Source organism: Micropterus salmoides, unplaced genomic scaffold (genome assembly GCF_014851395.1).
Source record: "Micropterus salmoides isolate LMB-PRFRI ecotype aquatic unplaced genomic scaffold, ASM1485139v1 Ms_hic_scaffold_8, whole genome shotgun sequence".
Taxonomy (NCBI): domain Eukaryota; kingdom Metazoa; phylum Chordata; class Actinopteri; order Centrarchiformes; family Centrarchidae; genus Micropterus; species Micropterus salmoides.
In genome coordinates this window covers 15923262-15941964 of record NW_024044570.1, presented here as the reverse complement: position 1 = coordinate 15941964, position 18703 = coordinate 15923262, and the positions used below count along the sequence as shown (strand labels likewise).

Genomic DNA, 18703 nt, shown 5'->3' with positions numbered 1-18703 from the left:
CCCATTTGGCTTCAGTGTAAATACTGAAGGGTTAGTAAGCCAGTGTGTATAAGATAGATAGTATAAGACTTCTCTGGGAATTATTTGATTGAATTCTTGTCTCTGTAGGACAAAATGCCTTGCCAGGGCATTGTGGCTCACTGCAATGTTTTCCCTCTATGGTGACTCGTATTTATGTAACATACAGAGAATACTGCACAAAAAACGGCAGGCCAGCTCCTTGTACTACTGTTGTTACTGATTGGTTTGTTTTCAGATGCAGCGGGTCACTGTCAATTTCAGCACCAAGGCAGCAGTCAGTGGATTTTACCTCACACAGGAAGTCTGACTGTTTAGGTGTTTTGGTTAGCACATCACCCAGACAGACTACTGTAAAAATAAACTTTAACCCAGCCTCTGGAGCAGCTTGACACGCCGCACGTGCTTACTCACTAATACTTTGTTCTATTTGTAAATGTAGGTCAGACAGGGGTGTGGTATCCTCTGTTTACTGGAAACCTTTACCTGGCTAACAGGAGATGATCTTTATGGCATCATCACTCCTTGATGGAGGGATTTCTGAGCTTGCTAGCATGTGATTTTATACTATATATAGGAATAGGATTACAGCTGAACAACAACATTTATAGCCCACACTGGCAATGTTTTTTCCCACTCTTTACTCTGGTGTGGTCAAGGTGTTTTGTCATGCGTGGGTGGGGAATTCCCTGATTCCAATTTTCAGTTAATTTCTTGATGCCATCTTGCACAGAAAGGCTCCTTAATAGTGAACACACACAAAACACTAAACACTACAGGGATCATGTTTAATCAATAACTGCATTTTCTAGAATAAATATAAAAAAGGATGCTCATAACATTCTGGACCAAGCTTGTACTACAGTAATAGCATCAACCCTTGGCCACCCCTCTCGTCTGCATAGAATGGTCCAGCCCTTATTTGCATAAGTTGTCTGCGGGTAGCTGCATGACCAGCAGGGGTGGTTAGGGGAAGGAGTGCATGTGGACTACATACACATGAGTAGTGACACGGACAGAGGAGCTGTGTGTGGACTGTATTGTGAGCTTGGAGTCTTGCACTGAACCCGACAAGAGTTATGTACTGTGCTCATCCTGTCTCTGGCACAGGCAACAACTCATTGATGTATTGCTACAACATGAAACCAGTGAGTACATTTCTTCTATTTCTATTTTAAATTCCAGATGAGACGTGATACTGTCAGTGTGTTTGGTGATGATGCTGTTATACTCTTTAGTTGTCTCCTCAGATGTTCTGTTTGTTTGTTGACTTACACAAGGAAACACTTTCCTTTCCAGCTTTGTTTGAACAGTGTGTTCTGTAACTGACATTAACCAAAAATTTCCATCAGTAAGAAATGCATACACTTGTGCAATCCTGTAGTTGTATAATTTTTCTCATTTGGATGTACCTTTTAGTGAGGCATTTTAGAGTTGGTGGAGATGTTTCCTACTCTGCACAGAGCATTTGTTGGGATATAAGGTTGTTTCATCTGACTGGTTTGCATGTGCGTATTTGAGAGGTCATGGCTAGTGTTTTTGCTGAATGTGTCATTGTCACTTCCTTGAAGAGTTGTGTACGGTGTATGATGTGTTTTCTCGTTTGAAACTTCTAGTGGATGCATCTTGCAACTTGAGTTAATGCAGAAACTGAGAGTTTGTGGAACATTTCAGGGTAAAAAATCTCAGTGAGTTGTCCATTTGTCACTAGTTTGTTTGTTTGCTTATTTGGTCTCCCAATAACAGCATTTAAACCAAGTTCACATCAGAATGTAATTCCCTGACTTTAGAAATCATGATTACCCTCAAATCACACAACTTACAACACCTCCACAAGCACAGCACCTAAAAAAATGCCAGCATTCAGTTAGCTCAAACAATAACACCTCACTCACTTGTGGTTTCAGTTTGACAAACTCGTGTTAAAATGCACCGGTGATACTCTTGCTTCCTGTTAGCTAAGCACCATGTAGTCAAGCCTAGCAGCAGAAAACATCTTGACATGAAGCAGATTGCTGCTATTTCTATTTGATTTAACCCTGCTATGTTGGAGCAGTCCCTCCACTGCTGCAGTCATTATCAAAGGCAGCTTTGATCTCTGTGAGACTAACCATATCCAGACATCGTGGATCACAGAGGCAGAAAATTGGTTGCATGTGGCTGGAGTTGGCCATGGTGGAGCACAGCATAGGCCCTGAATAGCAAGTTGATATTTCACTCATCTAGCATGATAATGCTGTGTGTATTTAAGAGAAATCAAGTGTAGCTGTTGTTTTTGTACAAGTTTAGTGCATTTTTGGATTAAGATAACTTTAGAAATGCAACTAATAGATTGTCAAAAGAGACACATGCTGAAAATTATTATTTCAAGCAAATATGAAGGTTTTATAGTATTTCAATTCTCTCTTAGCTGTGGTCTTTACTGAAAAAAGTCCCCTATCATTTGTGATACAATGATTGATGGTTCCTAAATCAATGCTATGCTTAAAGAGGATGCCATGGTGACGGCCCCTCTCCAGCGGGGGCCAGAGAGGGCGTGCTAGGGCGGGGGTGTGACCATTATTAACGGGTCGCCTGCTATGCTGATGGTAAGGAGGACAATTGGCTTTATCCTCCGCCATATGCTGCCCATGGCGGCTCAGACGGGCCCAGTGTCGGCAGGGGCTCCTCTGTTTGGCCTAGCCCACAATCACCATGGGACTCATGCCAGCCAGGGTCACGGCTGCGTGTGTGTGTGCGCGTGTGTGTGTGCGCTTAAGTGCATGTGTGTGTTTGTGTGAGCCCGTGAGTGTGCGTGTACGAGCATACTCAAGAGAGTCTTTAATAGCCTGCTTTACAGAACTTGTCGTCCGGGTAACTGACACCCCATTGATGCTGTGCAGGGAGGTTTATTTTCATTTCCTGGGGCACATCAAAGCAATCGAGGGAGGTGCAGGTGCAGCCCAGACCTCTTGGTGTGTTTGAGTGAGTGAGCATGTGTTGGTGTGTTTTGTGTGCATATGTGCAGTTGCAAGCCTTGTGCTTTACAATAAAAAGAAATCAGCCAAATGTGTCTTTAGTTGAATTCTTAGATCTTTTTGCTATTAAAAATATTTATAGTTTCCTAAAGTGGATCATTAGGGTGAGAGTCAGTTCTCTGTTTGGTTTCTTTTTGAGGACAAAGTATGGAGAAGGCCTGTAATTTAATTTTATTTAGAAAAGCCAGCCCAACCTGATCATGATTAGGGCAGGGATTTCTCATGGTGAATGGTTCCTAAATCCGGATGAGGAGGTGCATGGATCTGCAGCTTATGGATTATCGCAATAGCTCTAAGTGTGCATCAGCTCTCTGCTTTGTTTTTGTAATATTGTTGCTTCAGCTCGCGCTCGCAGTATTCACGCATTTGTGTCAGTAAGATTATCTTGAGTTATACAGACACATAGAAAATCATTGTTTTGTGTACAGAATGTTATGATTCAAAGTTGTTTTCTGACAATGCCTTAAACAAGCTGTTCTCTTTAGGTTTATGGGCAGTCTCCCACTAATGACGACATCAACCACAACTCATCTTTACATCTATCCAACAAGGCCCCCAGCAATGTGTTCGCAAGCACCTTCTTTGGTGAGCTTAAACAATCCAAAATGAATTATCAGTCAATGAATTATCAGACACCATTCACTGTAATAAGAACATTTTGCTTTGGTTGAGTGTTCAGTCAAACTTGTTGTCCCTTTAATATGGTGGCACCTACATGCAAAGACATATAAAACTATACTATATGAGTTTTCAGGGACACCAAAACAGCCATCAAATTCAAGTGTAATCAAACAAACTTATCCCATGAGTACACCAATGACCTGCTTTTCCTTCTTAGATTTCAGTGAAACAGAACAGTGAACAGTGAAATGTTATTAACTGTGTTGGCCTTCTCTTTGTGTATATTCAAGGTTCAAGGTTCAATTTGTTCATCCATAAAATCATGGAAATTGCAGTGCTCCATCCTAATCAAACAATGCTGATTGTAGAGCATAAGAAATAGATACCCATAAAATAAAACAATAGATAAAACAATCAAAATATTAAACGAGCCATGTGTGCAGCTCAGCTTTGAGCAACATGCTAAAAGCAGCATGTTAACATATTCATAATGACTGACTGATGTTTAGCAGTTATCATTTTTTATGCTGTGCGAACCATCTTATTTCATTGTGTTAGCATGCTAATATTTGCTAATTAGCACAAAACACAAAGTGCAGTTGAGGCTGATGGTAATGTCATTAATTTTGCAGGTATTTGGTCATAAACCAAAGTACTTAAAGATTTGACCTGATGGCGCTAGATAAAAAATCATCCAATAGTCTTGGGAATAAAATAACAATTCAAACAATGGCACAAAGGCTGCAATTTAGCTTGGATTAAAATTACAGTATACTTATATTTAATGTTTAATAATTTTTTAAAGAGCCTTTGAAAACTGGGCATTTCCTATTATTCTCCAAACTCAGATAAAGATGGCCACATTGGCTATATAAATGAACATTGTCCAGCCTTTGAGTGATTGATAGGGCTTCATTGTTTCCAGAGAGGCTGCTGTAGAGCTTCATGACTTGGCTGGCTGCTTGAGATGCTGACCCATTGCAGGCTATAACATATCCTTATCCATTTTAGAAGGGACGAGCAATTCGCCTGACATCTGGAATGCTGTAAATGGGTTGAACCAGCAGGGCTATGAAGGTGCACTGGGAGCAGCCACAACCCACCAAACACAGTCGGGGAGCTACAGCAACCTGCAACCACCACACAATCACCTGGTGAGATTTATCTACAGGACCTTGGATGTTGACAGCACAGCACTTTTAAACCCCTGTGGATTAAATGTGTCTTTGTTTACTGTTCAGGACTACCCTCCACATTCAGTGATGGCTGCTGATATGAACAGGGGTCTCCCACCAATGTCTACTTTTCACCGCAACAATCCGGCATCCCGCACTCCGTCAATCAACACCCCAGAGAATTCAACAGGTGAGGAAATGGAGAAAATAATATTTACTGTTTATTTCAGCTCAGGTTTGTCTGATCTTTATTGTAATATTTTACAATGTTTTTTTTCATTCTCAGGAAGCCAGAGAAATGTGTCAGGAGGGTCACAGACAGGAGATACCTTGGGCAAAGCTCTGGCCTCTGTAAGTATGCACCACCTTAATCCCATTAGACTGGCTCATCTATGCCCTGTTATGTTCAAACAGTCACACCAGAGCATAAAACCAATCCCTGAGAGCCCCAGCAGTATATTGCAGAAGGAGAATAGTTGTTCGTCCCTGGCAGTAACAGACGAATGCATATTAAAAAAGGGTTACTCTTTTGCTGCTGGACTTTTTATTGGCTGCTGACTAGTAAAATGACCGGAATTGATGAGTTTAGTTCAGGTTACAAGCCTGCTCCAAAGGCTGTAGCAGCAGCTGTAAAACCTTGTGCAGAAATGACAAGTTGTGCCTTTAAAATGATCCATGCCCTACTCCCCTCCAATTCTCTCTCTCCCTGTCTGCTGCCAGATTTATTCCCCCGATCACACCAGCAGCAGCTTCCCCTCCAGTTCATCCACACCAGTGAGGTCTCCGTCCCCGCTGCCAAACGCAGCTGAACCTGCAGGTAAACTGGTGTGACACGTGCTTCCCAGAGTGAAATATTATTTACCCTATTACTGATTTGATTTTCCCAAACACTTGATGATCTAATTTGGTTGTTTTCTTCCTCTCAGGTACCAACATGTGGCCCCGGAGTTCAGTTCAGGCACCACTCTCGCCACACTATGAGTCTTCACTTATATCACTGGTAAATACCTCATTTGATCACATCCCTGTAGTTTAGATTATGTTTTGTGTCATATAGAGAAAATGGATGGATGGATATATATATATATAAAGAAATGATAATGAAACTCATGAGAGCATTGCAGCTAATATAATAAAGAAGAAATTTAATAGAAAATAATGACAAGTAAAATGTATTCAATATGAAAATACTATTACTATTAATACTGTTCAAACAATAAAGTACATGTACATGCAAATAATCAACAGTAAAATGTATACATGCATTAGTATGTATACATACCTGGAAAAATGGATCATTATGAAAATGCCATAATAATAATAATAATAATAATATTAATTATTATTATTACCACTTTAAGGCTCAAAAAACTTTTAACAATTAACAATTTTAACTTTTTGTCCCTTGGTGTTTGTAGTCGCAGGTGGAGGACCGACTGGACAGGCTTGATGATGTCATCCACGTCCTGAGGAACCACGCTGTGGGCCCCACGGCCGGTCTGTCCACTGACACCCACAGCCTGCTGAACCAGAACCACCACAGCAACCTGGGATCTGCCACCACTCTACCCATCACCTGTCACACTCCAGCCATGGTTAACAACCATTATTACTTTGAAGTATTTAATGAAGGAGAAGGCAGTGTGTATGGAAATTCCATGTTGTGTGTGTGCTGGAATTCAGTTTTAGGAATTTTCCAACCACCATGTCTGCATGTTTTCCTCATGTAAAGGCTGTTGTCCTTGAAATAGGAAACTGAGCACAATGGGAGAGCGATGTGACGCGTCACCCTTGTATGGAGAGCGTACAGTATGTGCGGACTCTAATTCCACTGTGGTGCGATGGGCCTGCATCGTGCACTCCCATTCCAGCATGTTTCCCTTTCAGCAGACCAGGGGATTTTGGCCCAGCTGGAGTGGAAGTATATGCAGGGGACAGGGGTTTTTAGTCTAATCCTTTGGGAGAGGGGGTATTAAATTCTCTCACTTTTATTTTTTCCAAATGATGTGTCGGTTAGAAGTGAATCGTTCCTGAATAGAATTAGTGGTATGTTTAGGGAGTATATAGTAGTTTTAAGAGAAGGATTAAGATTGTCTGAGATTAAATTAATTCTGTAGAGTGAGAGATCTAGCACAGTGTTACGCCAGAAATGAGGGGGCAGATGTTGGGTTTGTGACTTATTTATCATTGGTTGGACAGTTGTATACTGTACGCGACTGAGGCAGGCTCACTTATGAATACATGAATACTGATCTTACCTCATTCCTTTTTTTGTGTCATAAAGGTTGAAGCTGTCAATATGAACAACAACCACTCAGCTTTCCAGAGCCGCACACAAAATGGCCACCCGTACCCAGCCAGACAGAGGGCCGCCCTTCAGCCCATGCAAGGTGGAGGCAGAGGCAAGTCCTTCCTCTCATCTATCCGCTCCTTTATCTGCACGTTTGAAGCTTTGAACTGTTAGGACTTAAGAGATGTCACAGTTTAATTTTTTATTTTTCATTTTGTGTGAACTCCCACAGGAGGTCTGGGAGTTCAGGGCAATCTGGAGCTGAAGACAGAGAGCGGGGAAAGAGAAGAGATGATGCACACCAATCACAGCCACAGCTCTGACAGCCAGAGATCAGATGAGGAGAGTGAACACAAAACACAAGGAGAAAACAGGTAAACTGTCTCAATTTCCTCTAAGTGGAAGATTTCAAAATAAAAGTACCACTCAAAGGCCAGTATTAGAGCCTCGTTGCTATTCAGTTTCACTAATTTAAAATACTGTCAAACCCCCCACTGTGAAGAGCAGCTGTGTCCAGGCAAGCCTATTTAGCTTTGCCTCATATTTCTTGTTCATGTCAGATTAGGTTGTAGTGAATTAAATGAAGAGAAAAGAGCAGCTGCCAGGATATACAGTACATGATGAAGCTATCAATGATATAAAGGTGTACTTTGGTAGCAGGGTTATAAAAATCCCCCAAACACAAACGGGACCAAAATAAATCTTTTTACAGTACATTTATTTTCATTATCGATTAATCTTAATTTTTTCAATGAATCATTTCTAAAATAGAGGAAAATGTCTGTTACAGGTTCCCAGAGGCTAGGGTGATATCAACAAATTGCTTGTTTTTTATGGCCAACAATCCAAAACCCAAAGATATTCAAATTACAAAAATATGAAACTGAGAAAAGCAGCAAACCGTCACATTTTAGAAGCTGGAAAAAGGGAGTGTTTTATTTAATCGTTTATCAGAATAGTTTACAGAATAATTTTCTATTGATCACTTATTTAGCAAATTGAGTCACTGGAAAAATGTGTATTTAGTAAGTCAGGTCAGTGATTCAAACCCAGACTGTACATCTTGAAAATCTCACAGATTCATTAGAGTGTCAGTCCTGGTGTCTCTTAATTTCTAAGGTCACTTCAGGACAAACCTCTTCATGACATCAGCTCGGATGCCTGAGTGCATGGTTTCTTTTTATTCAGACCTATAATCTTGTTGAGGGATATTGATGTTGACATACATGGATGACCCTCCAGCTCTACTGGACTTTTTTAGTTTGTTCTAGTTTCTTATTAAAACTGAACAAGACAATGATTGAAAAGAAAACATTTGTTGGAATGTGACTAAAAGTGGATCTCTGCGGTTGATCACATGAGCTTGTTGTCAACGTACTACGTAAGCCCCTTTCACAGAACAAATGAGGGTATATCCGATGACCTCTAGAGGCTCAATAACAGGAAGTCAGCTCATTGACCAGCAGAGGGCAGAGAAATCCACAGTATAACTCAACACGGTCCTCTTACGTGATCCACTGAAGCTTTCACTTAGATCCACATAAGCTTGAATATCAGTTTTAAAAGTATAAATCTGTCATTTTAAAAGATTCATTTAAAATGTAAACTTACTAGCGTTTTCTCACACTTTGTTGATGTTGTAGTATCCATGAGGATGAGGACCTGAGCCCAGAGCAGAAGGCTGAACGTGAGCGGGAGAGGAGGATGGCCAACAATGCCCGTGAACGTCTGCGTGTGCGGGACATCAACGAGGCCTTTAAGGAGCTGGGTCACATGTGTCAGCTGCACCTGAAGAGTGAGAAGCCACAGACCAAGCTGCTGGTGCTGCACCAGGCCGTGGCAGTGATCCTCAGCCTGGAACAACAAGTCAGAGGTCAGTGCATCGTTGCTGCAGGTTGAGCTGCACAGGTTACATGTCCTCGTCTCTGATGATCCCACCTCAGAGGGAGATGCAAAGATGTCTCTCTGTCAGAAATAAAATGGAGAATGTGAAAATGAGAAGCCCACAATTAGGGGTTAGTGTAGGAAAGTAACCAGTCTAAACATATTTTCAGCAACAGTTTATCCAGAGTAAAATGTCTACGCACCCACATATTTATTTATTCATTCATTTAATTATTTATTCATTTATTTTCCGAAGTTTCCACCAACTCCTGAGGGAACTACCTTCCAGCTTGTCGCGAACTTTATCTGTCAGCTTTTTGATTCTGGACAGTGGTGGTGTTCGGTGGATTTTGAGAGCATTTTCACCAAAAACAGCTGCAGCTAAAAACTACACTGATGAGAGCTGAGAGAGTGAACCAAAACATTAAATTTGTGAGTGGTAGAATCAAAACAATGAGCTAAAGATGCTGAAATGTTCCACAGAGCTGAGAAGAATTGAATGTGGTAAAAAAGCGTCTGTCGGTTAATTTGATCCATTGTTTATATACTAATATGAGAATGAAAAAGAGAATTAATTTGTGAAACACTAAGATTAAAATGGCAGCCAAACCAGAATTCATGTTATGGTGGTATTTTCCAATAGTTTCCCCAGAACTAAAATACAGTAGTTGCATCACACAGGGGATGGAAATTAATAATATCCATGTACTACCACACGTATTCAGTTTCTAACTCATTGTTTGTTGAATCCCACAGAGAGGAACCTGAACCCGAAGGCAGCGTGTCTGCGGAGGAGAGAGGAAGAGAAGGCGTCTGCGGTCATGACAGATCCACAGTCCATGCATCTTTCTTTCCATCCCAGTCTGACAGACCCAGCAAACCCAATGGGCCACCTCTGAGCATCTCATAGTAACTACATCAAACCCACATCAAGTATGTAACAATAACCAATTTCTGAAATGATAATAGAAAATATAGAAAATATATTTTTCTTTCAAAAATGTGATTGAAAAGTTCGCTTTAAAGCATATTTCAAATTTATTAATAATATTCATATAAAAAGATTTGATCTTGTCATTATATTTGACGCCTCTGTATCTTTGATGTCCAGATGTTGAGTGAATAGCATCCCAGGAGCATCCAGCTGTTTTTGGATGTCCAGCGTTTCTTCTTAATTCGGACCAGAGCAACCGGTCAACCTCTCTCTTTGCAAAGTGTGATGCAGCTGAACAATCATCTCCTCCCCTCCCGAACGGACTTCTAACTTTGTGCCTAAACTTTACTTGTAACAGACAAATGCATTGTAAGCTGCAGATGTTTTGTACATATTTTGTATATTTATTGATTATCTGTCTGTTTGAATATATATCTGAAAGGATGAAACCCAGTAGTGTTGAGGTGTCATCTGCAGTTTGATTTAGGCAGAGCCAGATAAGTTTCTGAATGACTTTTACAGTGTATAACTATTTACCATGTACACTTGTGATTTCGACCGAACTCAGAGGATTGACATTCCCACATTTGTGTGTTCAGACAATGGATTTCATTTGTCGTGTGTGTGTGTGTGTGTGTGTGTGTGTGTGTGTGTGTGTGTGTGTGTGTGTGTGTTTTTTCAGAGTGAGTATTGCAGGAGGTTGACCATTCTGTGAATGAACAGATCTCCGAGAATGTTCTTTAACACGTGGGCATCATCTGTTATTTGTACATTTGTTACAGATTTGTGTAATAGCACTGTTAACAAGATTACATTTAATGATACACTGGTGGACAGAGTCCCTCTTCTTCTCAGTGAGTAGTCGAAGCTCTTTGCATGTTTGAATTTTTAATAGAAGATTTCAGCTTTTTTCTAAGTTATGTAACTTATCTTTTATAAAAATATTGTGAATTTCATAATGTATCTATTTACTTTTGTCACTCTGATTTTACACAAGAAACCCTTTGTGTGCAGTTTTACTAGACGTAGTCACATTTCATGCTCAGAGCAATACAGTATTACAGAATAATTGATGTCTGTTTGCTTATCACACTGCTGAACAAATAATAATAATCAACAATAATCTGAAATACTCCTATCATAACATGTACAGTATGTGTACAGTTTCAAGTAGCCTACAGGCATGTGTCAAAATGATAATGTAGCAATAAATGTCTTTTTTTCAAATAATTTGAGTCTGCATGTTCTACCATATACATATAAGGGTAGAGCACAATGCACACACACCTACTGTATAATAATACACTGATGAAATAAGCGCTCAAAACCTTTACTCAAGTAAAAGTAGCAATACAACAATGTAAATCTACTTCATTATAAGTAAAACTCCTGCATTTTAAAGTCCACTTAAGGAAAAGTACATAAATTTCACCTGCAAAACTTCTAAAAGTATCAAAAGTGAAGGTTCCCTTTTTACAGACAGGTGATCATATATTACATTATTTAGATAGTCATAGTTATTGTTGGATTGTTATTGTTGTAGGGGGTCCAGGTACACTTCATTTTAGTTACTTTATATACAGTTCTGTGGTTTAATCCAGTGGTCGGACCCCTCCAAATGGTCACAACACATATCTGGGGAGTTGTAAGATTATTATTGAGGGTGGGAAAGAAAAAAAACATCTAACTTCTGAGAAGTTATCAAAGTAATGTGTGTGAAGTAACAAAGTTCCAAAAGAGACCGATTTGTTTGTAGTTACTCATAACAAAAAGTAGAATTCATGCATGAATTTGAAGATAAAAGGATCAGTTAGCATAAAAGGAACAGTTTTCACAAACTTGCTGTTAAACGCTAAAGATTTACAGTATCAAAAAAGTTGTCGTGGATGGAGTTGGCAGTATTGACCAAGAAGGTTTAAGATGCTGACCATAACATCCCAGGTTTGAGCCCCTAAAATGCCAGTGAGTTCCCCACGTATAGAAGGGCTTCCATTCAGAAACCATTTCGGGAAATTATTCAAGGCATCATCAATGCAGAGAGCACATGAATGATTGAAAAAAAAAACTGGATGAGTTATTTTTCACACATTTTTTTCACATAAACTAGGCTATTTGTTTAATAGGCCTGCAGAAAGAAACAGAAACCTTAAATATGTCACAGGATTAGCCTACTATAGCCATTTTCCCTGTGTGTTATGTGGTCCTGTAGCGTTGTAATAGGTATTAGTGTCTTATACAGTCTAATATTTAATCATAGTAGGCACTTAGCAGCAGCTGGTTTGAATATCTGACACAGAACAGGCAGTGAACGCCTCTCTGAGCGGGACAGCGTGATCGCGTCCAGGCGGAGGCAGGAGAGTCTCAGCGGACAGAGGAGGAGGAGGATCTGTTCAGCGCTCAGACTGCATGCGCACGCAGAGGGTAAGTTTCAGCTCAGATCAATGTCTTTATAGTAGGCTACATTTTTCTCTAAAATAAGAAACACGATATTGCTTCTGTAGCGACTTGTAGTGTAGCCTATTGCGGTGCTCACTTGACTTTTGGGATCAAAACGTACTTTTAACTTTTTTCCCCACCTTCTCTTTATCTGTCAGTATCCTATATGGGTAGGCTAATACTTAGATGGGGCTACTTGTTTTCTGTGATATTTTTATGTTCATGTGCCTTCATTTATTGTTTTCCTAACTGTAGCCTATGAGTTTAAAGCTAACAGCGTGAGGCGAAGTGAAGTTCCTTAAGTAGGCTAAAGAAACCCTAAAACCGGATAAACGCAGATAATTTTCATAGCCTGCCTCCACGGGATTCACTGATAGACTGTGAAACTTAAATTTTACACACAAAAGTGTGATGTCACAAACGACAGGAGTTTGCAAAAGCATAGGAACTTAATTTGGACAATTATTTGATGACTTTCAAATACAGCACTTAATAAAGGCTTTATATGCTGTAATAATAGGCGTTAATGGTTAATAAATAATTTACTAATGTTTTAGAGAACAATTACAAGCTATTTATAAGAACGTCATTGGGTTTGCCAGGTTGTAAAATCCTCCTCCTTGACTGCTCACCAACTACCTTATGGTAATCAGCTGAGTGAAGTCAAGTGACATGCTGGAGGAGGGTTATCTACAACCTGGCAACCTAAAAGTTGTTCTTGTAAATGACTTAGCTGATCTATAAAAGATCAGTAAATTATTTTGTAATATTAACAAAGCCATTAAAAAACCTCTATAATAGGTGCCTTATTAGAAAGTGGTACTAATATTTCCCAAACTCAGTTATTAATATAAATGAGCTGCAATCTGTTGTATTATTAATTAAAGTGACCACACTCAGGATGGTGCACTTAAGAAGATACAGTTTTGTTTTGTCTGCTGCACAACACCTCTTGTGTTCTTGTGCTTCAGCTGCACAGTAACATATTTGTTGACACACATTTTCCTCAAGTGTTACACCATGAACTGGGTGACGACACCTCAGAGACCTCGGCCATTCGTAGTCGTCATGCAGTTGGCTCAGCTTTGGCTGTACAATAGTACACTGTCATGAACACACAGAAGGAGCTCTTATCATTGAATATCAGCCTCTTGTCAGTGTCCATTTATTCTGTCTTTACGTTGGCTGAGTGCAGCCTGACCAGTCTTCAAATCCCATGCAGGGTCAGTCTCCTTTACTTGTTTTTTTAACAAACTGGGTTTGTTTTTTCACCAGTTCATCTGTTAATCCAGGGGAGTCACAATGGAGTCTCACAGACTGAGCAGCTCTCCAGACATCAGGATACAGAGGAACTACACGCAGCAACACAGTCCCAGAGGCAGCCAGGACAACTTGTTTGGAGTCAGGGTGCAGATCCAAGGGATTAAAGGTCAGCCCTACGTGGTTCTGAATAGTTCTGGCCAGGAGAGCCACCGGGACATCTCTGTCATCACTCACCAGGCGGGGTACAATCCAGGCATGGTGAGGATGTCTGCAGATGAAAGACACTCTCCATCTGGGTCACAGAGGACTGCAACCACCTCGTTTCATTATCAGCAACACCCGGAGATTCTGAGACCTTATGACCCTGACAATAATAACCTGAACCTAGTCATTCCTTCAGCAGCTTCAGTCGCTCGACCTGGACAGCTTAAAGCCGGAATTCTTCCTGAGACAACCCAGACTGCTAATGTGAACAAACACAGGATCCCTCTGCCTGCTGAGTGCCCAGAGGAAGACCAGAGTGATGTGGCCCAGAACAAGGCAACTCCCTCAGTTCGACAGCTCCCTGCAAGGTCCCCAAACTCTGTGGAGACAGATTCCATCTTATCTGTAGGGAAGCTAATAAGCCAGTTCAACAGCAGCCAGCGGAGGGGAAGGGGGGGCCCAAGGAACAGGTTGGACCCAGAGCAGTATCAAAGGTCACGCAGCGTGGACAGCGGTCGGACCTCAGACTCTTCGTCGTCCCCCTCTTCCTCCAGCAAAGCCTCGACTCTGAAGGGCATCAGGGGCGAGACCCCTGGTGGGATATATCCTCCCGGATCAGCCAGGGCTCGACTCCTCAGCGGAGAAGCCTCTTTGGCGAGCAAAAGGGAGGAGAACAAGCCCAGCACACTGCTTAAAGGACATCACGGAAAAGAGACAATATCTCCTCAGGCTGCGAAATTACTTCACAGAGCAGAGAAACCCTCCATCTCCAGATCATGTAGTGACCAGACTGATGAATCTAATGAAAGAGACACACAGGTGAAGAGATTTGCGCTATAGTACAGTTAGTTAGTTAAACTGTGTACTTATTTGCTATATATCCTCTAACCAGGTCACTCCTGATCTTCTGAAAGGACAGCAAGAAGTCTCAGTAGACCCAACTAAAGACACAGCAAAACAAATACTGTTCAGCTACCTCAAGGATGGGTAAGTGCCATTAAGTCCCAAGTATTATTAATAAAAGGAGTAGTTCGAAATTTTGGGAAATTTAGTTATTTGCTTTCTTGCTAAGAGATAGATGAGAAGAGTGATACCACTGTAATGTCTGTATCTAAAATATGAAGCTACACCCTGCAGCTAGCTTAGCTTATGGCACCTTTTAAACACACAGAGTGCTTTACATAAGGTGAAGCAACTCATTGGTACAACATTTGACAACACAATAAAACGCTTAAGTGAAATCAGGCGGTAACAGCTAGCATGAGTCTATGCAAAGGTAAAAAACACAAGCACCTCAAAAGCTCACTTATTAACACATAAAATATACATTGTTTGATTCATAAAGTGTAAAAATGATAAGTGCTTTTACAAGGGGTTATGTTCTGGACTATTTCTTGGCCGGGAGCACCAACTCCAAAAAACGTCCAAAAAAACTAGATATAACATGTGAGTTTTAGATTTAGGTAAGTGGCTTTTATTACTTTTGGGCAGAGAAAGGCTAGCTGTTTTCCACTGTGTCTAGTTTTTATGCAAAGCTAAACTAAGCTAGGCTAAACCAGCTACTAACTGTAGCTTCATATTTGGCGTACAGATCTTCTCAACTCATCGGACAGAAAACGCAAGTATTTTCCAAATGTCAAACTAACAAATTTATAAATGAGTTTGCATTTGTACTTGTGTAAAAACGTTTTTGTTTTCTTTAACCATACAGCCACCTATGGGTGATAAGCTTGTGGTTGTGATCATGTAATGTAGTCAGATAAAGGGGAGCTGCTCCAGCTGTGTGAGTTCACTCAGCAGTCAGGAATGCAGAGCATGAACTTGCTTTCCACTGATAAAATAACTTCTTCGCATGGAAAGTATTTAAGATCCAGAGTTTAATAAAAAAAATAATTCTGTGTACCTAAAGAAAGTTGAGTGAAAGGAGTTGCACGTTTTTCAGATTGCATTGCCATATCTTTGTTTAGATTTAGGATTAAATATAATTTTATCATTACACCCTGTCAGTACTGTAAGTGGACTCTTGCTTCTCAGGACGACTGATGATGACTCCATCACTGCGAGGAAAGTCACCCTGTTGCTTGAGAGGGTCGACAAGGTCAAGTGGAAGACTGCTGAGAATGTGGAGGAGGAGGAGAAAGTACGTGTTGGGCTGAGATGTTTGCCAGTGTTGATCACTATTCAGCATGATTTAAATATATTTGTCTAAAAACTGACAATGCTACTGTGTTATTGTCTGTCTCCTTTTCCACATGTGTAGGATTATGCAGCTGGGGTGAAGCTTTTGAAGGAGAAACAGAAAGCACTGGAGGAAGAAGTGTCTGAATTAAAGCAAAAACTGGAAACCGAGATTAAGGTGTGGTGCAGTCCCATACTGCTATATTCACCCCTAAAACACTTGCTTCCTATGCCTGCGACTGATGATGTTCGTTTTTGTTGTTGTGTTGTGCAGAATGAAAAGACTCTTGCCAAGGCTTGTGAAAAGGCCAGAACAGAGAAGAAGAAACTTCAGGAAGAGTTGGCCAAAAGTCAGAAAGAGCTCTGCGAACTCAGGGACAGGCTGGCTGACATCGAGGCAGAACTGCAGTCTACCAAACAGGAGTAAGGAGCTGGTCTCCTACTCATGTAACAGTTTACAAATTGCATTAGCTAAAAGAGGGCCACCATAGAGAAAAGTCTCATTTTAAACCCTTGAAATCGAGTGCAATCCTCAAAAGGTGTCAGATTGATGCTAAAAAGCAAAACGCTAACTGCATCACACACTGTAGTTTTCCCCTATTATTGGCTAGCTATTTCTTGGCTTCTGGGAGTCACTACTCCCAGCCAAGAAATTGTCCAGCACATGTTTTTTGTATGGATTAACAAATGACACATAACAGTAGAGCTTTAGAGATGCTGGTAGGTGATTTTTTTTACCTTTGAACAGAGCCAGGCTAGCTGTTTCCCCCTGTGCCCAGCGTTTATGCTAAGCTAAGTTCAGCTAACCGAAAGCTAACTGGCTAACCTTTCTAAAAATTTAAAGCAGGGTAAGCAGGCTTTTTTCCTTGAAATAAAATATGAAACGTCTTTCTTGCATATGTTTGTATGTTGTCAGGCTAACTCTTATGAAGGCAGAGAGAGGGAGATCTAAGACGGAGATGAAAGACCTTCAGCAGCAGCTCTCTGAGATGCATGATGAGCTGGACCAGGCCAAGAAGGCAGAGGTGATAAACACAGAGAAAGAAGTCCTTCTGAAGGTAAGTGAAACCACATGCACAAGATACACGTCACAAATCAACCGCAGCTGTAAAGCTCCTTCACTAGCAGTGATGTTGTACTTTGTTGTATGTGTGTCAGGATTTGGCGCAGCTGCGTTTGGACTTTCAAGAGATGCTGCAGGTGAAGGAGGAGCAGGAGGAGGTGCTGCGCCGTAAGGAGAGGGAGCTCAGTGCCCTAAAGGGGGCGCTCAAAGAGGAAGTGGAGACTCATGACAACTATATGGCCGCTCTGAAGGATGAATATGAAAACGAGCTAGAAAAGCTGCTCAGGGATTTAGAGCTGGTTAAAGAGGTAACACGGAAGACATACGTTTCTACAATTTCTCTTTATTTCGAAAAACTAAAATGTGTTTTTTTGCCTCTCATGTTCATCATTTGTTATTCCATCCTGTCTACCAGAGCAATGCACTGCTGGGTCAAGAGAAGGTGGAAGCAGAGGAGGACAGAGGTGCAGCTAAGGTTCAGCTGAAGGAGCTGACCCAGGAGAGAGATCAGCTGAGAAGAAAAGTGCAGGAGCAGAAAAACAAGGTTGATCAGCTGAGTCAGGCAATCCAGGAGTGTAAAACCACAGAGAGGCTGCTGGACCAGAGAGCAAAGCAGCTGGAGGTGGGATACTTGGAAACATGAGTTTTTCCAGCATATATTATACTGATGTGCTCTATTAATTATATGAACAATTTTTTCCTCGTTCCCCAGATGGAAAAGCAGCAGGTTGAGGAAGCATTGAAAGATGTGAGGAGGAATGAGGAAGAGATCTCTCAGTCTAACCAGTCGCTGCTCACTCGCTTGGAGGATGTACAGGTAAAGCAAGGTCGCTGTTAGCTTCAGAGAAACAGCTTGGTGGTGTTGTGGTGGCCTAGTGGTCTAAGATGCATGCTAAGTAACTGCAAAGTACTTTGTTTCATCACATCTCCTCTCACTTCCCATGCTTCCTGTCTCTCTACACTGAGGGATCAAATAAAGTCAAAAACATCCTCAAGAATCTTAATCAAAAAAGACAAACGGCTTGAATGACTGATTTCAGGACATTTTATATCCCTTGGTAGCTCACAGTCTCCCCCTTTGTTCTGTTTTTGTTTTTTTCTCCAGGGTAAGTTAACCAAACTAAATCATGAGCACAGGGACCTGAAGGAGAAGCTGAAGGAGGAGAGAAAGCAAAAAGAGGAGCTGTGGAAGACAAAAACTGAACTGGAGGATGAGAGGAGGCTGCAGGACAGGGCTGTGGAGCAGCTGCAGAGGAAGGTGAGAGGTGGACCTGGACTATTTATTGGGCCCTCTGGGAAAATCCAGCTTTTTCTGTCTGGAGTCAAATGAGACCTGAAAATCAACAATCTTGACCCTGAAGCCACATGAGATCCGCAGAAACAGCTCATATTTCTTGTCATTGGATTAGATGCATTATGTCCTATTTCCCTATAACTAAAGAGGTCCACTTATCTCATCTAAGATGCGCTCTTTGTTTCTGTCTGTGCTCAGATGAATAGCATCATGGAGGAGTGTGAGGCGTCTACAGATGTACTTCAGAACCAGGTCGATGAGGCCAGAGAGAAGAATCAGAGGGAGTTGGACGAGCTGCGGCGACAGCTGCAGGAAAAGGGAACAGA

General features: G+C 41.1%; 2 protein-coding genes across 3 annotated transcripts in view; both read left to right on the top strand.

The window, feature by feature from the left end:
* Window positions 1-985: 985 nt before the first annotated feature.
* LOC119894323 (transcription factor 12-like) lies at window positions 986-11169 on the top strand. Its single transcript, XM_038707006.1, has 13 exons — window positions 986-1166; window positions 3521-3620; window positions 4668-4810; window positions 4898-5021; window positions 5118-5182; window positions 5552-5648; window positions 5758-5831; window positions 6250-6426; window positions 7116-7233; window positions 7354-7495; window positions 8765-8994; window positions 9762-9938; window positions 10117-11169. Exons 1-12 carry the CDS (start codon window positions 1098-1100, stop codon window positions 9902-9904), a joined length of 1482 nt encoding a protein of 493 aa, XP_038562934.1. The 5' UTR covers window positions 986-1097; the 3' UTR covers window positions 9905-9938; window positions 10117-11169.
* Window positions 11170-12258: 1089 nt separating this feature from the next.
* The window catches only part of LOC119894009 (cingulin-like protein 1), a 12602-nt gene continuing 6157 nt past the window's right edge, over window positions 12259-18703 (top strand). The window contains exons 1-12 of one of the 2 annotated variants that reach the window (XM_038706488.1): window positions 12259-12360; window positions 13651-14661; window positions 14735-14829; window positions 15850-15982; window positions 16103-16198; window positions 16295-16443; window positions 16937-17078; window positions 17179-17391; window positions 17499-17705; window positions 17796-17900; window positions 18189-18341; window positions 18576-18703. The exon at window positions 18576-18703 is cut by the window's right edge and continues 43 nt beyond it. In XM_038706488.1, the coding sequence (XP_038562416.1) occupies window positions 13678-14661; window positions 14735-14829; window positions 15850-15982; window positions 16103-16198; window positions 16295-16443; window positions 16937-17078; window positions 17179-17391; window positions 17499-17705; window positions 17796-17900; window positions 18189-18341; window positions 18576-18703 (2405 nt within the window). In that variant the 5' untranslated portion in view covers window positions 12259-12360; window positions 13651-13677. The remainder of the gene's footprint in view (window positions 12361-13650; window positions 14662-14734; window positions 14830-15849; window positions 15983-16102; window positions 16199-16294; window positions 16444-16936; window positions 17079-17178; window positions 17392-17498; window positions 17706-17795; window positions 17901-18188; window positions 18342-18575) is intronic. The other variant, XM_038706489.1, reaches the window with a different exon arrangement.

Excerpts from the sequence above, each read along its gene's own strand:
- LOC119894323 (XM_038707006.1), top strand. The coding sequence starts at position 1,098 with ATGTACTGTGCTCATCCTGTCTCTGGCACAGGCAACAACTCATTGATG. Across the intron at positions 3,621-4,667 it reads GTTCGCAAGCACCTTCTTTG|AAGGGACGAGCAATTCGCCT; the intron begins GTGAGCTTAAAC and ends TATCCATTTTAG. Across the intron at positions 4,811-4,897 it reads AACCACCACACAATCACCTG|GACTACCCTCCACATTCAGT; the intron begins GTGAGATTTATC and ends TTTACTGTTCAG.